General features: G+C 45.1%; 1 protein-coding gene across 1 annotated transcript in view; it reads right to left on the reverse strand.

The window, feature by feature from the left end:
* Positions 1-15,281, reverse strand: part of LOC146027720 (coiled-coil domain-containing protein 17-like) — a 58,270-nt gene extending 42,989 nt beyond the window's left edge. Inside the window, exons 1-2 of the mRNA XM_083158278.1 lie at positions 14,921-15,281; positions 1,526-1,660 (exon numbers count right to left, since the gene is read on the reverse strand). Coding sequence (XP_083014404.1) covers positions 1,526-1,660; positions 14,921-15,055 — 270 coding nt within the window. The 5' untranslated portion in view covers positions 15,056-15,281. The remainder of the gene's footprint in view (positions 1-1,525; positions 1,661-14,920) is intronic.
* Positions 15,282-15,549: the final 268 nt, after the last annotated feature.

Below are 15,549 nucleotides of genomic sequence, written 5' to 3' on the forward strand. Positions count from 1 at the left end.
TTTGCTGGTTATCGTTTGATTCCTGAATCCGGTCCTGCTGGTTTATCCCTTGATAACTGAATACCAGGAAGTTACCTCTGGCTACCTCCAGGCCGCTTTTTCCCTTTCCCCTGCAAAGCAAGTACTATCTAGCTTTTTGTTATACTTTTTTATGGCAGGGAGATTAGCAGACATTCCTTATTAGCTGTGTGAAGTTAGCTTCACAGTTAGGGCCTGTGCTTAGACCGGGGCATTAGGCCATACTATTCAGTGTATGTATATACCTTAGTTATCACTGTTAGTCCGTGTCTTGTTTTCCTGTATTTGCATTTATTCTTGTTATTAGTCATTGCACCTCAGAGTTTATGTATCCCAGTCCTTGCTTCTTGTACCCCTTCTTGTCTCTAAGTCCTGTCATTTAGTTTTAGGTTAGTTATTGTAGGCAGTGTAGTTCCAAGCTTGCTGCTCCCTACTGGAAGCTGCCCGGGGCCCTTGGGGTTAAGTCCACACTGCCACTTGCCGACGTAAGACCAGGCGGCATACAAGTACCCGTAGACGTATACAGTCTTATGGAAAATTGGGTTATTGGCAAGAAGGCTCGCTTGTGTGCTCTGTGGACTTAGACCTGGGTGGCTACCCAGAAGACGTCCAGAGGCCCCTCGGCTGAAGACCTGCTGTCCGGTATCCATAGTGGTCCTTCCCTTTCACCTGTTCCTTCACACTCCAGGCATACCCCAGGAAAACCCTGCTAGGGTGCATCAACACTCCCTGGTGAGTGTAACATTTCCGGCCTGCTATGTCTTTCCTCACAGACTGAAATAGAGAGGAGGCATGGAGGTGGTTCTGGGATGTCATGTAGGCTCAGCACTGCCACCCATCCTCCCAGTAGAAGTGACAGTGAGGAGAAATGGAACTCACTGCTGAGAAAGAACAAGCAGCTGGCAGATTAATTAGATTCAGTGTGTGGGCCTCACATCTAGACCCAGATTAAGAGTTTCCACATTTCTTTTTTCCCTCCGATCTTGATGTCTAATGGAGTCTACACACGGGGCGACAGGAGCTATGTGGTGAGCAATCTGTCACTGCCCATGTTCTCAACAGAGAGAACACGAACGACGACTAGATTTATACTAGAGATGTGCAGGTTCTGATTTACTCTGATTTCAAAGCAGGGTCTTATTGGCTATCCCAAATCAGATGACCGTTGTTGATAGCCAATAAGATCCTGCTTTGAAATCAGATTAAATCAGAGCCTGCACATCTCTAATTTATACTGCATTGTCTCGTAGCAGTGTACGGCCACTTGATACCCCGTGAGCCACTTGGGGCCATCCACAATTTGTTGTGATGGATTGCATGCGCCTGGCTCACCACAGGGAGGAAGATCCCTGGTTGGGTGGTCGGACAGCACAATTCGTCGAAATCGGCTCTAATCGGATCAGTGTATGGCCTTAAGGCACTAACTAGAGATCTTATGTGAAAGGTCTTATTGTGCTCAGATTTTGCCTTGATATATGCAGGGAAGTATGTCATTCTGTGTGCTTACTTTGTCTAAATCAGTTTTCTCTCTTGAAGCCAACATGTATTCTGGCAATGTCATTTTATGATCATTTATTTGCTTGATATCATGGTGCTGCATTTGCCCTCTGTTACTTCTCCTGGACTGTTTCAGTTTGTTAACCTAATTCAGAGAAAAAAAGACATCAAATGAGTGTGGCAGGAAATGATCTTGTGTTTCTGTAAATGCATTCTTTGTAGAAGTCAGGCTCTGGACCCTTGGTAGTTATGCCACTGCTACCAGCCATAGTCATCTCCTATAAATCATATTTGGAATAGACAGGCTCATTTAGGTCTTGCATACTAATAATTAACAAAAATAGAATTGATGATAAGAACAGGGAACAGAATCTATACTGCTATGGGTCGTGGGGTCGACCCAATTAAGGTTGACACTCAATATTGGTAGACAGGCCATAGTTCGACACCTTAAAAATTCTACATTTTCGACAGGGACAAAAGCTCAACATAAGCAATAGGTTGACATAGAAAAGGTAAACATGAAAAGGGTCGATATGAGTTTTTCAGGGTTTTGCTGTCTATGTACCAGTGTACCGCTCACCATTCTCCCTCTATGTCCACCTGGATAGTTAAGTATGAAACAACACCTGTGCTGAAAAAAAGTGAAAAACTCACGTCGACCTTTCATACGTCTGCCTATTGATATTTTGTCCCTGACCTAAGCCATGTCGACCTTTCTAAGGTGTCGACCATCTATTCTAAGAATATGTACACATTACAGTAAATGTACAGATGTGACCATTCAGATAACCTGTGATTGCACCCAGTTTGTAGCAATATGTGTGCTTGTTCGTGGATGCATGCGTAAAGTCACTCACACGATCTATAGAAAATGTGGATACGACGATATGCACAATATAATATACTGTAGTCACAATTGTATCAAAATCACACTCAAGACCTGTTTATGGGTAAGATGAAAGTGGCCATGTCTGTAAGTTGTTGGAGCGTGATAAAATCAAAGTAAACAAAATGCGATACTGCTTTCCTAGCACAGCGCCCATGATCTAGAGTGTATGTGTCGGGCTGATATCTCAAGCATCTCATGCATCTTATGTGTTTGTGCGGCATAAGATGCATGAGATGATGCAATCGACGAGATTTTTACATTGGAATCAATGTAAAAAGGCCCCAAAACCCCAATTTTAATTGCTAACCCCCCTGATGGGTGAAATGCCCCCCCCCCCATTGTTAACGCCACCCCACTATTGACGCCAACCCGAAGCGTGGCGAGCGCAGCGGTACGCGTCCTCCGACCTTTTCATACCCTCACTATCCACGTTGGCGTGGAGTTGATTTTATATAGTGTGGCGAGCGCAGCGAGCCCCGCGAGGGGACGCGGAATACATGTAAAGTAGTCCGCGTCCGCTCGCCATGCTTGGGGCTCGGTGGCTCGCTGCGCTCGCCACACTATATAAAATCAACTTATGGATGCATAAGATCCATGAGATTACAAAATCAGGTCCATCGCGTTGATTGTATGCCTTAAGTACCTTAAACTTAAGGCATACAATCAATGAGACGGGCGCCGTGCTAGGAAAGCAGTACCCAAAATGCAAATATAAAATTGTAACCCCATACTAATAAACAAATCTGCAGCGATCCCCTTCCCAAACACATTAGCAATCATATTTTACTTGTCACCCGGGGCTCAGTCAAGATAAAGTGTGTCTGTGTTTGGGTGTGTGCCCCCGACCAGACCTCCGTCAGGCCCCATCTAGTGGCTACCGGCTCAGTAGACCAGTAGACTAAGAGGAGCAGCGTTAGGGCTATTTCACACTGTCCGGCTCCTGCCGGACGGCGAAATCCCGCACGGCCAGGAAGGCGTGCCATGCACAGTAGTTGTGAATGGACACTATTGTGTCCATTCGCACGGGACGGCCACGTCCGGTTGCAGCCGGACCCCGCCACTGGATGGGACGGCTGCCGGGCTGTGGCCATCCCCTCCATGATAAACTACTGTGTGCTGCACGGCTTCCTGGCCTTACAGGTTTTCGCCGCCCGGCAGGAGCCGGAATGTGTGAAACCGCCCTTATGCTTCTATTATAATGGAGTTATTAAATAAATTGTGTTCAGGATACCTGGCTGATAGCATTTTGCTATATGTGTGTAGAACTGGATGTGTCTTAGATGCATGTGGTGATCCGGTGCAGACAGTGGATGTCATCATCATTTAGCTACTTGAACAAGGGGGCATATACCTGCAGGTCACACCCCTAGAAACAGGTGCATTTGCAGTTGTTGGGTTACCCTCTTGGGATGCATATAGCGATAAAACACTCTTACGGTACTTTTACTATGTCAACACACTACCCACCATCTCTTCTTCTCTGGCATGGGAAGGCATAACTATGAAGTGTGTCCGATCACCTTGGCAACAGCCATACATTGCCAAATGAAGGGCATGAGCACTTCAAAAGAGAAAGGGTAAATTGTGGTAAAATATAATCTGTAATTTGAAACTACATCTTTCTCTTTCACACATACAGAAACACAGAGGCTGATTCCATGGTGGAGTACACCATTAATTATCCTCTTGAACAGTGCTTCTCAACCTTTTCCAGCCTACTAACTACCTAGCTATATTTCGTACCCCCCCCCCCCCACTCACAAGGTGGGACGTTTTTGTTAGCTGACATGTCAAAGGTGAGCGCATAGCCTGTTTAAGTCTAACCACTATTTTGATAACTCAGACCTAAGGCCATCAGAATTTCAAATTGTATTCATAGGAGACAACCTTTAATTTTCAACCTCTTTTAAACATATAAATAAGTAAAAGAGTAGACCAGTAATTCCAAATCATGTATAAATACAGTATAATTGTCAAGACAGTAAAATATTTGTAACTCTTTACCAAATACAATTATGTACTTTGTACCTACAACGCCTATAGCGTGAACGCCTCGGTATTGTTAATGGCTGCCTTGAGCTTGATGAGTGGATGCAATTTTTTCAATATCTGGTTCTAGTTTGACCATTCAGTAGCATGTTACTCCACAGCTTACAAGTCATGCCCAGATGTACATTACCTCAATACGTCCAGCTGGACCCTGACACTGCCACGTTACAAGTCCCTAGCCACTGGCCAGCTTGCCCGGCGTCAGAGGTGAAGTGTGGTTGAGCTTTAAGGAGCCCATACACGCTCCATTCTGGGCGTCCGTTCTGTACTTTTAAAGTACACATCGTATCGCATTGCATGCCTTGTGCATGCAATGCGATGCGAAACAATGTAAAGCTAGTACAAAAAGTATGTGCAAAAGCATTTTGATCGGAGTCAACATCTTCTGTTCTGGCAAGAGACCTAAAGTTTCACATTTTAGGTGAAAATAATGAAACATATAAAGAAGATCCGATCTAGTTAAAATTATGTCAGGATGTCTTAGAGTGGTTCATTAATATAATTAAGCATAGTAAAAAGAGTACGAGCTTGTCCTAGTGCAAAGTTACTGACTTTGGCAGGAGATAAAAATCCTTGATAACTCATTCCACATTCGATGTTCTAACCATTGTTCTGCATTCGATGTTCCAGCCATCGTTCCTGTTGATGTTCTGACCATTGTTCCACGTTTGATGTTCCAGCCATCATTCCTGATGATGTTCTAAACATCGATCCTGTCATCGATGTTCTAACCATCGATACAGTCATGGATTTTTTTTAACCATCATTCCGGTCATCGATTTTATAACCATCGATCCAAGTCATCAGTATTCCCAGACAACCCCAAATAACGTACTTTGCCCTCAGTGTGGTTATCAGCTTATAGCGCTTATGAACTTCATCAGTGCGCTGTACTGCATCTTTATCATCTTCTTTGTCATAGTCATTGTGTACCATTCCTGTTACTCTCTGCCAGTTGCCAAGCAGTGTTCCCTCTAAGCTGTGCGCTCGTGCGCGCGCACACAACTCGACGAGTGTGCGCACAGACATTATAACAGAGCGCACAAAGCAGCAGTGGTCCTTTTTTGCAGTTGTGGACTAAATTAATGTGTGTTTCACCCATTAACTAAATTGTGTGCTGTGTTTTGAATGTTTAACAGTTTAATATAATTTTGAAGTTAAGTTAACACAAATGCTGAACGTCATTTTCCAGTTTTATATATGTGACGCACAAAAATTAAAATTTCCTTCCAAAGTTGCACAGCCAAAATCTTTAGCCGCACACAGCCTTCGTAAAATTAGAGGGAACATTGTTGCCAAGTACAATCTTCCTTGTTATCATCTGTTTCAATAAAACTGATTGTACTTTTATTCCTGCCTGCTTCCTGCTCATCCTGCCTCTGGGTGCACTACAGTACAATTTATGTACAAGGGTCTAATCCAGCCTCCCCGATTCATTCATCGGTCCGAGTCTACGCATGAGGCCTTCGTCACATTGACTCAGACCCCAGGCGTGACAGCAAGAGTATTACAGGTCTACTAAGAAGCTGGAACTGCCAATGAGAAATGGTAAGAGACCACTATTCAACCAGGGATGGTTTGTTGACAGTTCATCATGTCGACATATCCATGAAGACATACTGAATGTCAACATGGTCACTGTAGACAAGTCACACCACACCCATATTCTATGCAAAAATTTGACACAGCAACTTTCAAGCCATAATTCTAAAATCAGATATATTGTGTGTATTGAAAATAATAACAAAGGCATCGATCCTATTATTGCGTGCGGATATATTCGCGTGTGCACTTTACAGCGAGCTGAATTTGCTTAAAAGTGCTCGCACCTCCATAGGGGCGTGAGCACTTTTAAGTGAATTTGGCCCTGTGAAGCGTGCGAGAGACTTCATTTGGGTGCTGTTTTCAGCATTTAAACGGCACCCGAACGGCATCTCACACCTTTCAGCAATTATAGGATTGACCCCATATTGTACTGGATATGCTATTGAGAGTTATTCATTATATCAGTGGTTTCAAGCAGTACATAAATTATATACCAATTACTGTGTTAATTACTAGGCAGGATTGATTAGCGATACTTTATTTCCTTTTTATGTGCTTATTGACCCAATTTAACAGTCTAATAAAGTGAACATCAAACAAAGTGGTTTGTATAAAACTAACTAAAAACACAACATAAAAAAACAAGAAGAAGATAATACTGTATGTACAACATCTTTGAAACCTGTTATTTTTTAATCAAAGTTCTTGATTTTATTTTTCTAAACATTAGATTTATGTGTTTATTACAGCATAATGCACTTAATGGCTAATATTTTGCATAATTATATGCTGTAATGCAGCCCAATCATGTTCCCAGCATAGGGGATGCAAAAACTGTTTTTCAGACCATTTCATGTGTAAAGACAATAAACAAAAGTGTTTAAAATACTGCACCTAAAAAAATGGATTCGGTATGAAACCCCGACGGTCAAAATCCCGACAAGGTCAAAATACTGACATATAGAATGTACAGGTGAAACAGTCAACATGACTTTCTGTCGACAGGTCCGCGATGTGGACATGGTTTTTTTTTACAGTTTTTTTGGTACTTATCTGGGCTCCCTTTTTCTTATGAGACCGCGTCCCCTCGCGGAGCTCGCCATGCTTCGGGCACGGTGGCTCGCTGCGCTCGCCACACTATATAAAATCAACTCCATGCGTATGTTGGATAGTAGGGGTATGAAAAAATGGGGTGCATTTAACATGGGAGCCCAGGTAATACATAAGTACCGTTTTTTTACCCGAATGTCGACACGGACACAGTTGGAAGTGAACCGCAGCCCCTCGCATCGCTCGGCACACTATTTTATTCTCCCACCACGCCCTAGTGGATGGTAGGGCATGATATAATATATATTCGGGTCAAAAAAACTGGAAAAAAAAAAACCCATGTCGACCTTGTGACCTGTCGACAGAAAGTCATGTTGACTGTTTCACATGTACATTCTATATGTCGGTATTTTGACCTTGTTGGGATTTTGTGCTTGTCGGGATTTTGACTGCATCCCTAAAGAACAGAGTGTATTGTTTACTGAACAAGGGGCCTTATTCTAGTTCACTCTTTCTGACAAAATCCTTCTTAGATGGACAAAACCATGTGCACTGCAGGGGGCAGATGTAAAATGTGCAGAGAGAATTAGATTTGGGTGAGTTATTTTGTTTATGTGAAGGGTAAATACTGGTTGCTTTATTTTTAAACTGCAATATAGATCTCACTTTGAAGTAAAACCCCACCCAAATCTAATTCTCTCTGCCCAAATAACATTTGCCCCACCTGCAGTGCACATGGGTTTGTCCATCTAAAGCTGTGTACACACGAAGGGAGTGTGCCCCGGCGATAAATCGCCGGGTGCGTGCTCCTGTTTTCTGCCCCATTCTAATCGCTGGTCGCAGCTGATTACCTCTGCGGCACCGCCGACTGACGTTCCTTTTCATCAGCGACCATCTCTGATCGCTGATGAAAAGGGGACACTAAACAATATATTGCTAGCAGTATATGGCTGAGCAATATATCTCCCCCTTGTGTACGGGGCTTAAGAAGGATTTTGTCTGAAAGAGTGAACTAGAATAACACCCTTAATGTAGCATTCAGTAAAGTGTTTGTTGGACATTAGAAGACACAGGTGTGCATTATTCTATTAAGGAAAAACAAAGGGGGTTTACCCTGATTTTTTGGCCCAAGTTTTTTTTCTTGGTCACTACAATTATAGAGCATCCTCTCAAAAAAAAAAAAAAAACACGTTCAGGAAAAAACACACAATATTCACAATTGTGACCATGAAAATGGGTCAATTGTCAGGGATTTTTTCTCCCACCAAAGTCAGTCACTTTGCACTAGGACAAGCTCGTACTCTTTCTTACTATGCTAAAGTATATTAATGAACCACTCTAAAGCCCCGTACATACGGGGGAGATATATTGCTAGCAATATATGGCTGAGCCATATATGCTCAGTGTCCCATTTTCATCAGCGACCAGAGATGGTCGCTGATGAAAAGGAACCTCAGCCGGCGGTGCCGTAGAGGTAATCAGCTGGTCGCAGGAGCAAGCTCCAGCGATTAGAATGGGGCAGAAAACGGGAGCGTGCACCTGGCGATTTATTGCCCGGGGCACACTCCCATCACTGGCAATATGGTCGCCGGCTTAAGACATCCTGACATAATTTAAACTAGATCAGAGCTTTTTCATACATTTTGTTATTTTCATCTAAAAAGCGAAACTTTAGGTCTATTGCCAGAACAGAAGATGTTGACTCAGATCAAAATGCTTTTGCAAGTTTCTTATTCAGGTCAAGTCACAACTTTTCCACACGAGCCGATTTTGAATATCTCAATTTCAACTTTTTTACTCCGCCCTCCTCCATACTGGTAAGAGCCGCCACTGTCTGTAACTGGCACTACTGGGAAAATAACATGTAACTGGCTCTAAATATTTGCAATGACATGATTGCTTGGCATTCAAATTCAGTGTCTGAGATTGTACACAAACTTTGTTTCATTTTTTAAAACCTTGTTTCATGCACAAATGAAATATATTTGTGTGCATTTTATTTGTTAGATGTGCTTATATATCATAAATGCAAGATACCTCTTTCAAATATAAAAATATTCCAAAATATGGAAAAATCCGTTATCCAAAATTCTTCTGTTCCAGAGCATTTTGGATAAGGGATACTCAACCTGTAATAAGGGATATGTTAATGGAACATATGAGGCATACACCATATTCCTAGACTTTGTTTTGCTTCATACAATAAGTCCAGGGTGAGATGGGGCTAGAATTGCATCCAGGGAACATAAAAATAAACATGAGGCTATGCGGTTTGAATATGTAAATAGCAACAGTTTATCAGGATCTGTTAAGGTTTTGCAGTACCAGTAGGAATCTGTGCCAAAGCAGGCTGACTCCCTCCTTTGCGCTCTACAAAATGAGTCAGATTCACCAAGCTTCAGATAGTGATAACGTGGGACAGTGATAAACAACTCGCCAATCCGCTCCTGTCATTTTTGAAATGACAGGAGCCTGATGTGCCCATACACTAGAAAGATTTAGCTTAAGATTTCCCTTAAAATCGACATCAGTCCTGGACAAAACATTTTGTACAAAGATTTAGTTTAAGATTTAAAAAAAATCTTATCCCAACTGATAGCATGCCCAGAAAATTTCCAGGCTGAGCTGCTGGCTCCCCCAGAAGATTCCGTGCATGCCTCTGACATGTAGGTGTGCACTATTGTCACTCCCTTATACACACGTCACTCATTTTGTTGACTGCACACAGCCACCCATCTGCAGCTTCCCCAGTCAATCATCTGAGAGCCCAAACAACCCTGAGTGCCCCAATACCCGAGCACTGAAGTGTACCCAAATATCCGAACACGCTTAAACAGCTGAGCGTCCGAATGCACCAGAACACCCTAACGTACCCAATCAGCCGAGCATTTGAACTCGCCTGAACGCGATCGAAAACACGAATACCCGAGCGCCCGAACACCTAGCACACCCGATTACATGATCGTGGCCAAACACGTCCAAGCTCCCAAATACTGAATGCTCCTGAACTTCACCAAATGCGCCCAAACACCTGAGTGTGCAAACGCGCCAAATAACCAAATCCATGACCTACCGAATTCATCCCGAACACCTGAATCCCTGAGCGCCGAAACTCGCCCAAGAGCACAAATGCACCAAAGCATATGAACACACTCAAACACATGAATGCACCCAAACTTGTGAATGTGCCCAAATTCCCAAGAGCACAAACGCAACACACCCAAGTGCGCAAATTTTCAAGCATCCAAACGCGCCTGAGCACCCGAGCAAAGCCGAAAGCACCCAAACACTTGAACGCCCCAACTCCCAAATACTCAAATGCACGAATAACCATGTCCCACAGATCTTTAGCAGCATCTTCTGATCTTCCCTGCAGCATGTTAGCTCAAAAGATCCAGCTAAAGATCCGCGGCAGCGCACATCGGATCGCAATCCGCCAATTTCCGGTAAATATCGTCCAATTATCATCTGATTGATAAAAAAAATCGCCTGAAAAATCACTGTAGTGTGTAACTAGAACTTTGTGGGCCACATAGAAAAATTTGCAAGTCCTGCAAGCCCACCAAACCTCACCCGCTGAATGTCTGCCCCCCCCCCTCCCTGGCTGCGAATGGATGTTTAGCATAAACATCCATTCGTATGCCGCGGGTAATCTCCCACATCTTTCGATGGTCGCCGACCATCGAAACATGTGGAAGGTACACACATCTAAAAGTGACTTTCAAGTCACTTCCATATGCGTGTACGCTGGGATGGATATGGGCGGGCAGCTGACATACGGTGATCAGTTTCCAGGCCTCTGCACCCGCCTCATTACCATGAGAACGCCTGGCATTCCCATATGGTAGTGGGGCTGCCTGGCGCCCCACGCCCTTCTCCTCCCCCCTTGTAGGGTGCATGCACCCGGTAAGCAGAATGTTCGCAGTGGGTGCACGCACCCTTTGTCTGCACATGCGCAGAAATGCACATGCGCATGTGCAGACACACAGTGATCCTCCATGCGAATGGGGCCGAATGAATAAGAATAACCCCCAATGTCACAAAAAAATAGAGAAAGATTGGAGCAAGAGAAAGTGACAGTGTCAGGGAGAGAAAGGGATTGTCCGGGAAAGAGAACTTTAAAAAATGTGTGTTAGGGAGTGAAAGAAGAGGTTAGAGACGGAGTCAGGAAGGGAGAGGTACAGTGCCAGATAGAAATGGGAAGGAGGGGGGGGGGGGGGGGAGAAGAGAGGAAAAGCGGTGGGGAGGAGAGTGAAAGAAGATAGAGAAACTAGGGGCAGAGAGATAAAGATGGAGGGGTGAGAGAGGGGGCAGGAAGAAGGAGCAGGGGAGAGATAAAGAAAGGAGAGAGGGGTAGAGATATATAGAGTAGAGGGAGAGAAAAAGAGGAGAGACAGCAGGGCAGAGAGGGTGATCGAGACAGGGGTGGGAGAAAAAGAGAAATGGGGTCAGGGAGAAAGCGAAAAAAAAGGAAGGAAACACGGTGGGGGGATAGAGGTTGCGGTGACTGAGAGAGCGTGGGTGAGGTGGTGGTGGTGTGGGGGGCAAAAGGTGGTGAAGTAATGGTATGATGAGGAGGGAAGAGGTAACGGGGAGTTAAGGATGCATGTCTCATTCTCCCAAGCACTGGTGGGTCACACGTTCACCGATGCCAGCAGCCTCCTGCTCCTACCGCCAAAGTGATGTGTCCTCTTCAGCTCCAGCAGCTGCTAGGCCTCCTGCTGCTGCAACAGGTTCCCTGTTTGGCGCTGGCAGATGCTAGGCCACCTGTTGGTTACAGCATGAGAAAAAAGTGGGGAGGAGAGAGAGGCAGAGGACAAAGAGAGACTAGGGCCAGGAGAGAGATAAAGAGATAGGCGAGACAGAGAAGGAATGAGGTTTGAGAGAAATAGAGGGGGCAGGGGGAAGAGAGAAATAGAAGACAGAGGGGGCAAGGGGAGAGAGATATAGAGCAGGGGGAAACAGCAGGGGAGAGACAGGGTGAAAGAGACAGGCGTAGGGAGAGAGGAGGCAGATGAGAGGGGGTGAGATGATGGGGGGCGATACTGGTTGAGGTGACTGGGGGGCGATACTGGATGAGGTGACGGGGCAAGGAGAGAGGGGGTTAGGTGATGGGGGGTGAGGTAATGGGGGCGAAGTAACAAGGGTTGACATGAGAGGGGGTTAGGGAACTGGAAGCCAAGAGGTGGTGAGGTGACAGGGGACAGAAGTGGGGAGGTGACAGGGGCAAGGTGATTTGGGGTGACGTGACAGGGGGATGAGGAGTTAAGTCTTGTTTTCCCTAGCATTGGTGGGTCTTAAGTTCACGGCTTTGGCAGCCACTGGGCCTCCTGCTGATCCCACGGCCGCAGTGACGTCTCCTCTTGGGCTTCTGCAGTCAATGGGCTCCTGCTGCTCTCACCGCCACAATAACTGGTCTTCTCTTTGGTGCCAGAAGCCTGGTGAGAGGGGGTGAGGTGACATGCTGCCGCATTGACTGGTCTTTTCCTCAGTGCCAGCAGCCGCTAAACTTCCTGCTGCTCTCGCCCGCCGCAGTGACAGGTCTCTTCTTATGCTCCTTCACCCGCCAATGAAAGGGGGAGAAACAGAATGGCAGCACAGTGTTATGGTTTTGTCGGGAGTGAACCCGTAGCCGGGACTGCTGTTTAGAACAGCCACAGCGAGACCCTACTCTGCCTCTGTTGGCCCCCAAAGTTAGGTAACCGGTTCCTGCTGAACTAGGCTTCGCCTTTAGCCGCCACGTTTGGAAGGGCGAGTTAAGCCCGCCCTAACTCCGGTGCAGCCAGGAGTTATGATGTGACAAGGAACCGGGACCTCCTAAGGGTACAGCCAAAAGGAAAACTGGCTAGGGGATCTGACTGTAAATTAACAAAAAGGCAACTTGCCTAACTAACTACGCTGCTAAGCGCCAGCGACCTAGTCGCCAACCACCAGCGACCGAGTCGCATACACAGAAAAAGTACACCACGCAAAATCACACAACAAACAGTACGAACACTACACTAAACACAGAATAAAGTGCCGGGGGCACGGCCTCAGAACTAGGCAAATAAGGCTACAGCGAAAAGCTGAAGGCACTTCCCAGCGAGCAACTGGGTAAGGTCAGAAAACAATAAGAATCCCAGAACGGGTCAGCAATACAAGAAATAAGACTGCCCCTAAAAGGGGTACTCACAGATACTAGGAGAGAAAGCACCGCACAAGAAACTGCAGGGAACTCCAAACAGATATTCCCTGGAGCCGAGACAGAGAACAGGCAGGAACCACTGTCACAGGGACTATCACCGGCGGGGCTGTGAGGGGCTGGAGCCGTTAAATAGGAAGTGGGCGTCCATCCCCACTTCCATTAGCCAATGGTGGGCTGGATGCTACAGGTCCACCTAATGCAGCCCTAATTGTGCGGGCGACGGCGTCCGTTGCTAGGCAACGCCGTAGAGAGCACCACACAAACATTTAAAAAAGGTGCAGGGGGTCGACAAGCCCCCAAGCTCCATAGCATTTTCATCACCTTCACTGTTTGTAGTTACTTTACTGGCCTGATTAAAGGTCTCTGGTGCCCTAGGCTAATAAACGTAGCTCCACTTGTAATGCTGCTAAACACAGGTGTATGAACGCTCAGGGACTCGCCAGTCATATTGCCCATGTGCATGTAATGAAGGTTATACAACTGGAATGTAGGATCTAATACTTGTGAAGGAGACTTTGGCTTTAGGCTGACCAGCTGGCGTTGCAGCACAATGTACATAAAGTGATGTAGTGATGTGGTGTAGCATATATGGGCATGTGGTAGAGTTATGTGGTGCATAGGGGCGCGCAGTGTAGTGATGTGGTGTTATGTATAGGGGCATGTAGTGTTGCAATGTGGTGTAGCATAGAGGGGCATGTAGTGCAGTGTATACAGGTGTGTACGGCAGTGTAGTGATGTGGTGAGGAAATGTATTGCAAGAGGAAATGTAGTGCTGTGATGTAGTGCAGCATATAGGGGCACATAGTGCCTGATTCAGTACCGCTCGCTATGCGGCTGTCGTTCGCTGCTTAGGGAGTAGCTTAACCTCGCTTGGCCGAATGCCCTATCCCCCTGCCGCCAAATCCCCTTGGCACCATGTGAGGGGATGTACGCGAACACATCCCCTCGCTTGCGACCAAAGGGGAGAGAAACCATTGTGTGGTCACCAACCATGGAATGATTTCTCTCCCCTTCGGAAAAAAAAAGTCAGTCTACACTGACTTTTATTTCCGTCGGAGTCCTCCAAAGTGGGGGCGGGAGCTGACGACTTGTGACTTCAGCCGCCCACCCGGTGCAGGCATTGGCCTGCCTGCGGCCCCAGGGGATGCACAGTGTTTTCATGGGGACACCCCTGCCCGCTCTTATCCCTACTATACCCGTGCGAGAACAATGAGAACATTTGCAATGACAGATCACTCAGCACAGCGCTGACACATCGATATGCGCTGAGTGATCTTACTGAGCACTCTGAGCGATCTAGCATCACTCAGAATACTCAGCAAATCTCAACATGTGTAGGCCCCATTAGCCTTTTATCATATAGATTGGTAAATTGGTTATAAAAATAAAATTGCAAATAATGCAGAAAGAAAACAAAAAAAGCTTAATTTAATTTGTTGTATATAGCAGTAGGATTATTGCTAAGCTACTATTGTAAATGCACATTTTCAAATAAGTACAAATACCACAAAAAATCTAGACTAATCACTTCAAATACTTTGCAGATTAAAAAAAAAATCCAAAAGGTTGTAACACTGGGACAATGCATACAAATAGATAATTTTACCATACTCATATAGAAATCCTAGCAAAGCCAAATCAATAAAAGAACTAACAGAAAACGTACAAAACGGATTAGTTACCATTTCCTGAGGTGTCTGTGTTTCCCTCACTCTTCCAATGTTTCCACCGATACAGAATTTCTCTCTGTGCTTTTCCAGTAACAAAGAAGATCTAAATGTCATATTGCAACTCGGACAACGTAAAAAGTCTGTCATGTTGAAAATATGAGACAAGTTCGCTGCTCTGCTTCTTAGTTTCAATTCCAGAGATTTAATTTACCCTATTTTCTTGAGTTCGCTTATGTCTTCAGATGCAGAATTATTGCATGTTGGATTATTAAATGCATTTAAATGCTTGAGTACTGTAGAGGAAAAGTATTTTTACTTGCATTCAATTAGATCATACAACTTGCTGTCCTAAGTGCTTAGCTTCTGGGTTTCTTTTGTCCCTCCCTGTGGTCTAACAATCAGAGCTGGATGGCAACCTGTGTTTGTGTGCAAATAATGTTTCACAACTCAAAGCCACAGCTACAGATTTGGGAGGCTCATGACTGACATCTACAGTGAGACTTGAACATTGCATTTATATGCAATGTTATGCGTCTGTAACTGAATACCTGTTGTGTCTGGAATGCAGTAGAAAACAGGAAGCACTTCCCAGGATAAAATGTGTCAGTCACAGACTGCTGAGCGGCGTATTTTTGCTGCCT

This window comes from Crinia signifera, chromosome 1, assembly GCF_055691185.1.
Source record: "Crinia signifera chromosome 1, ASM5569118v1, whole genome shotgun sequence".
NCBI classification, from domain to species: Eukaryota; Metazoa; Chordata; class Amphibia; order Anura; family Myobatrachidae; genus Crinia; species Crinia signifera.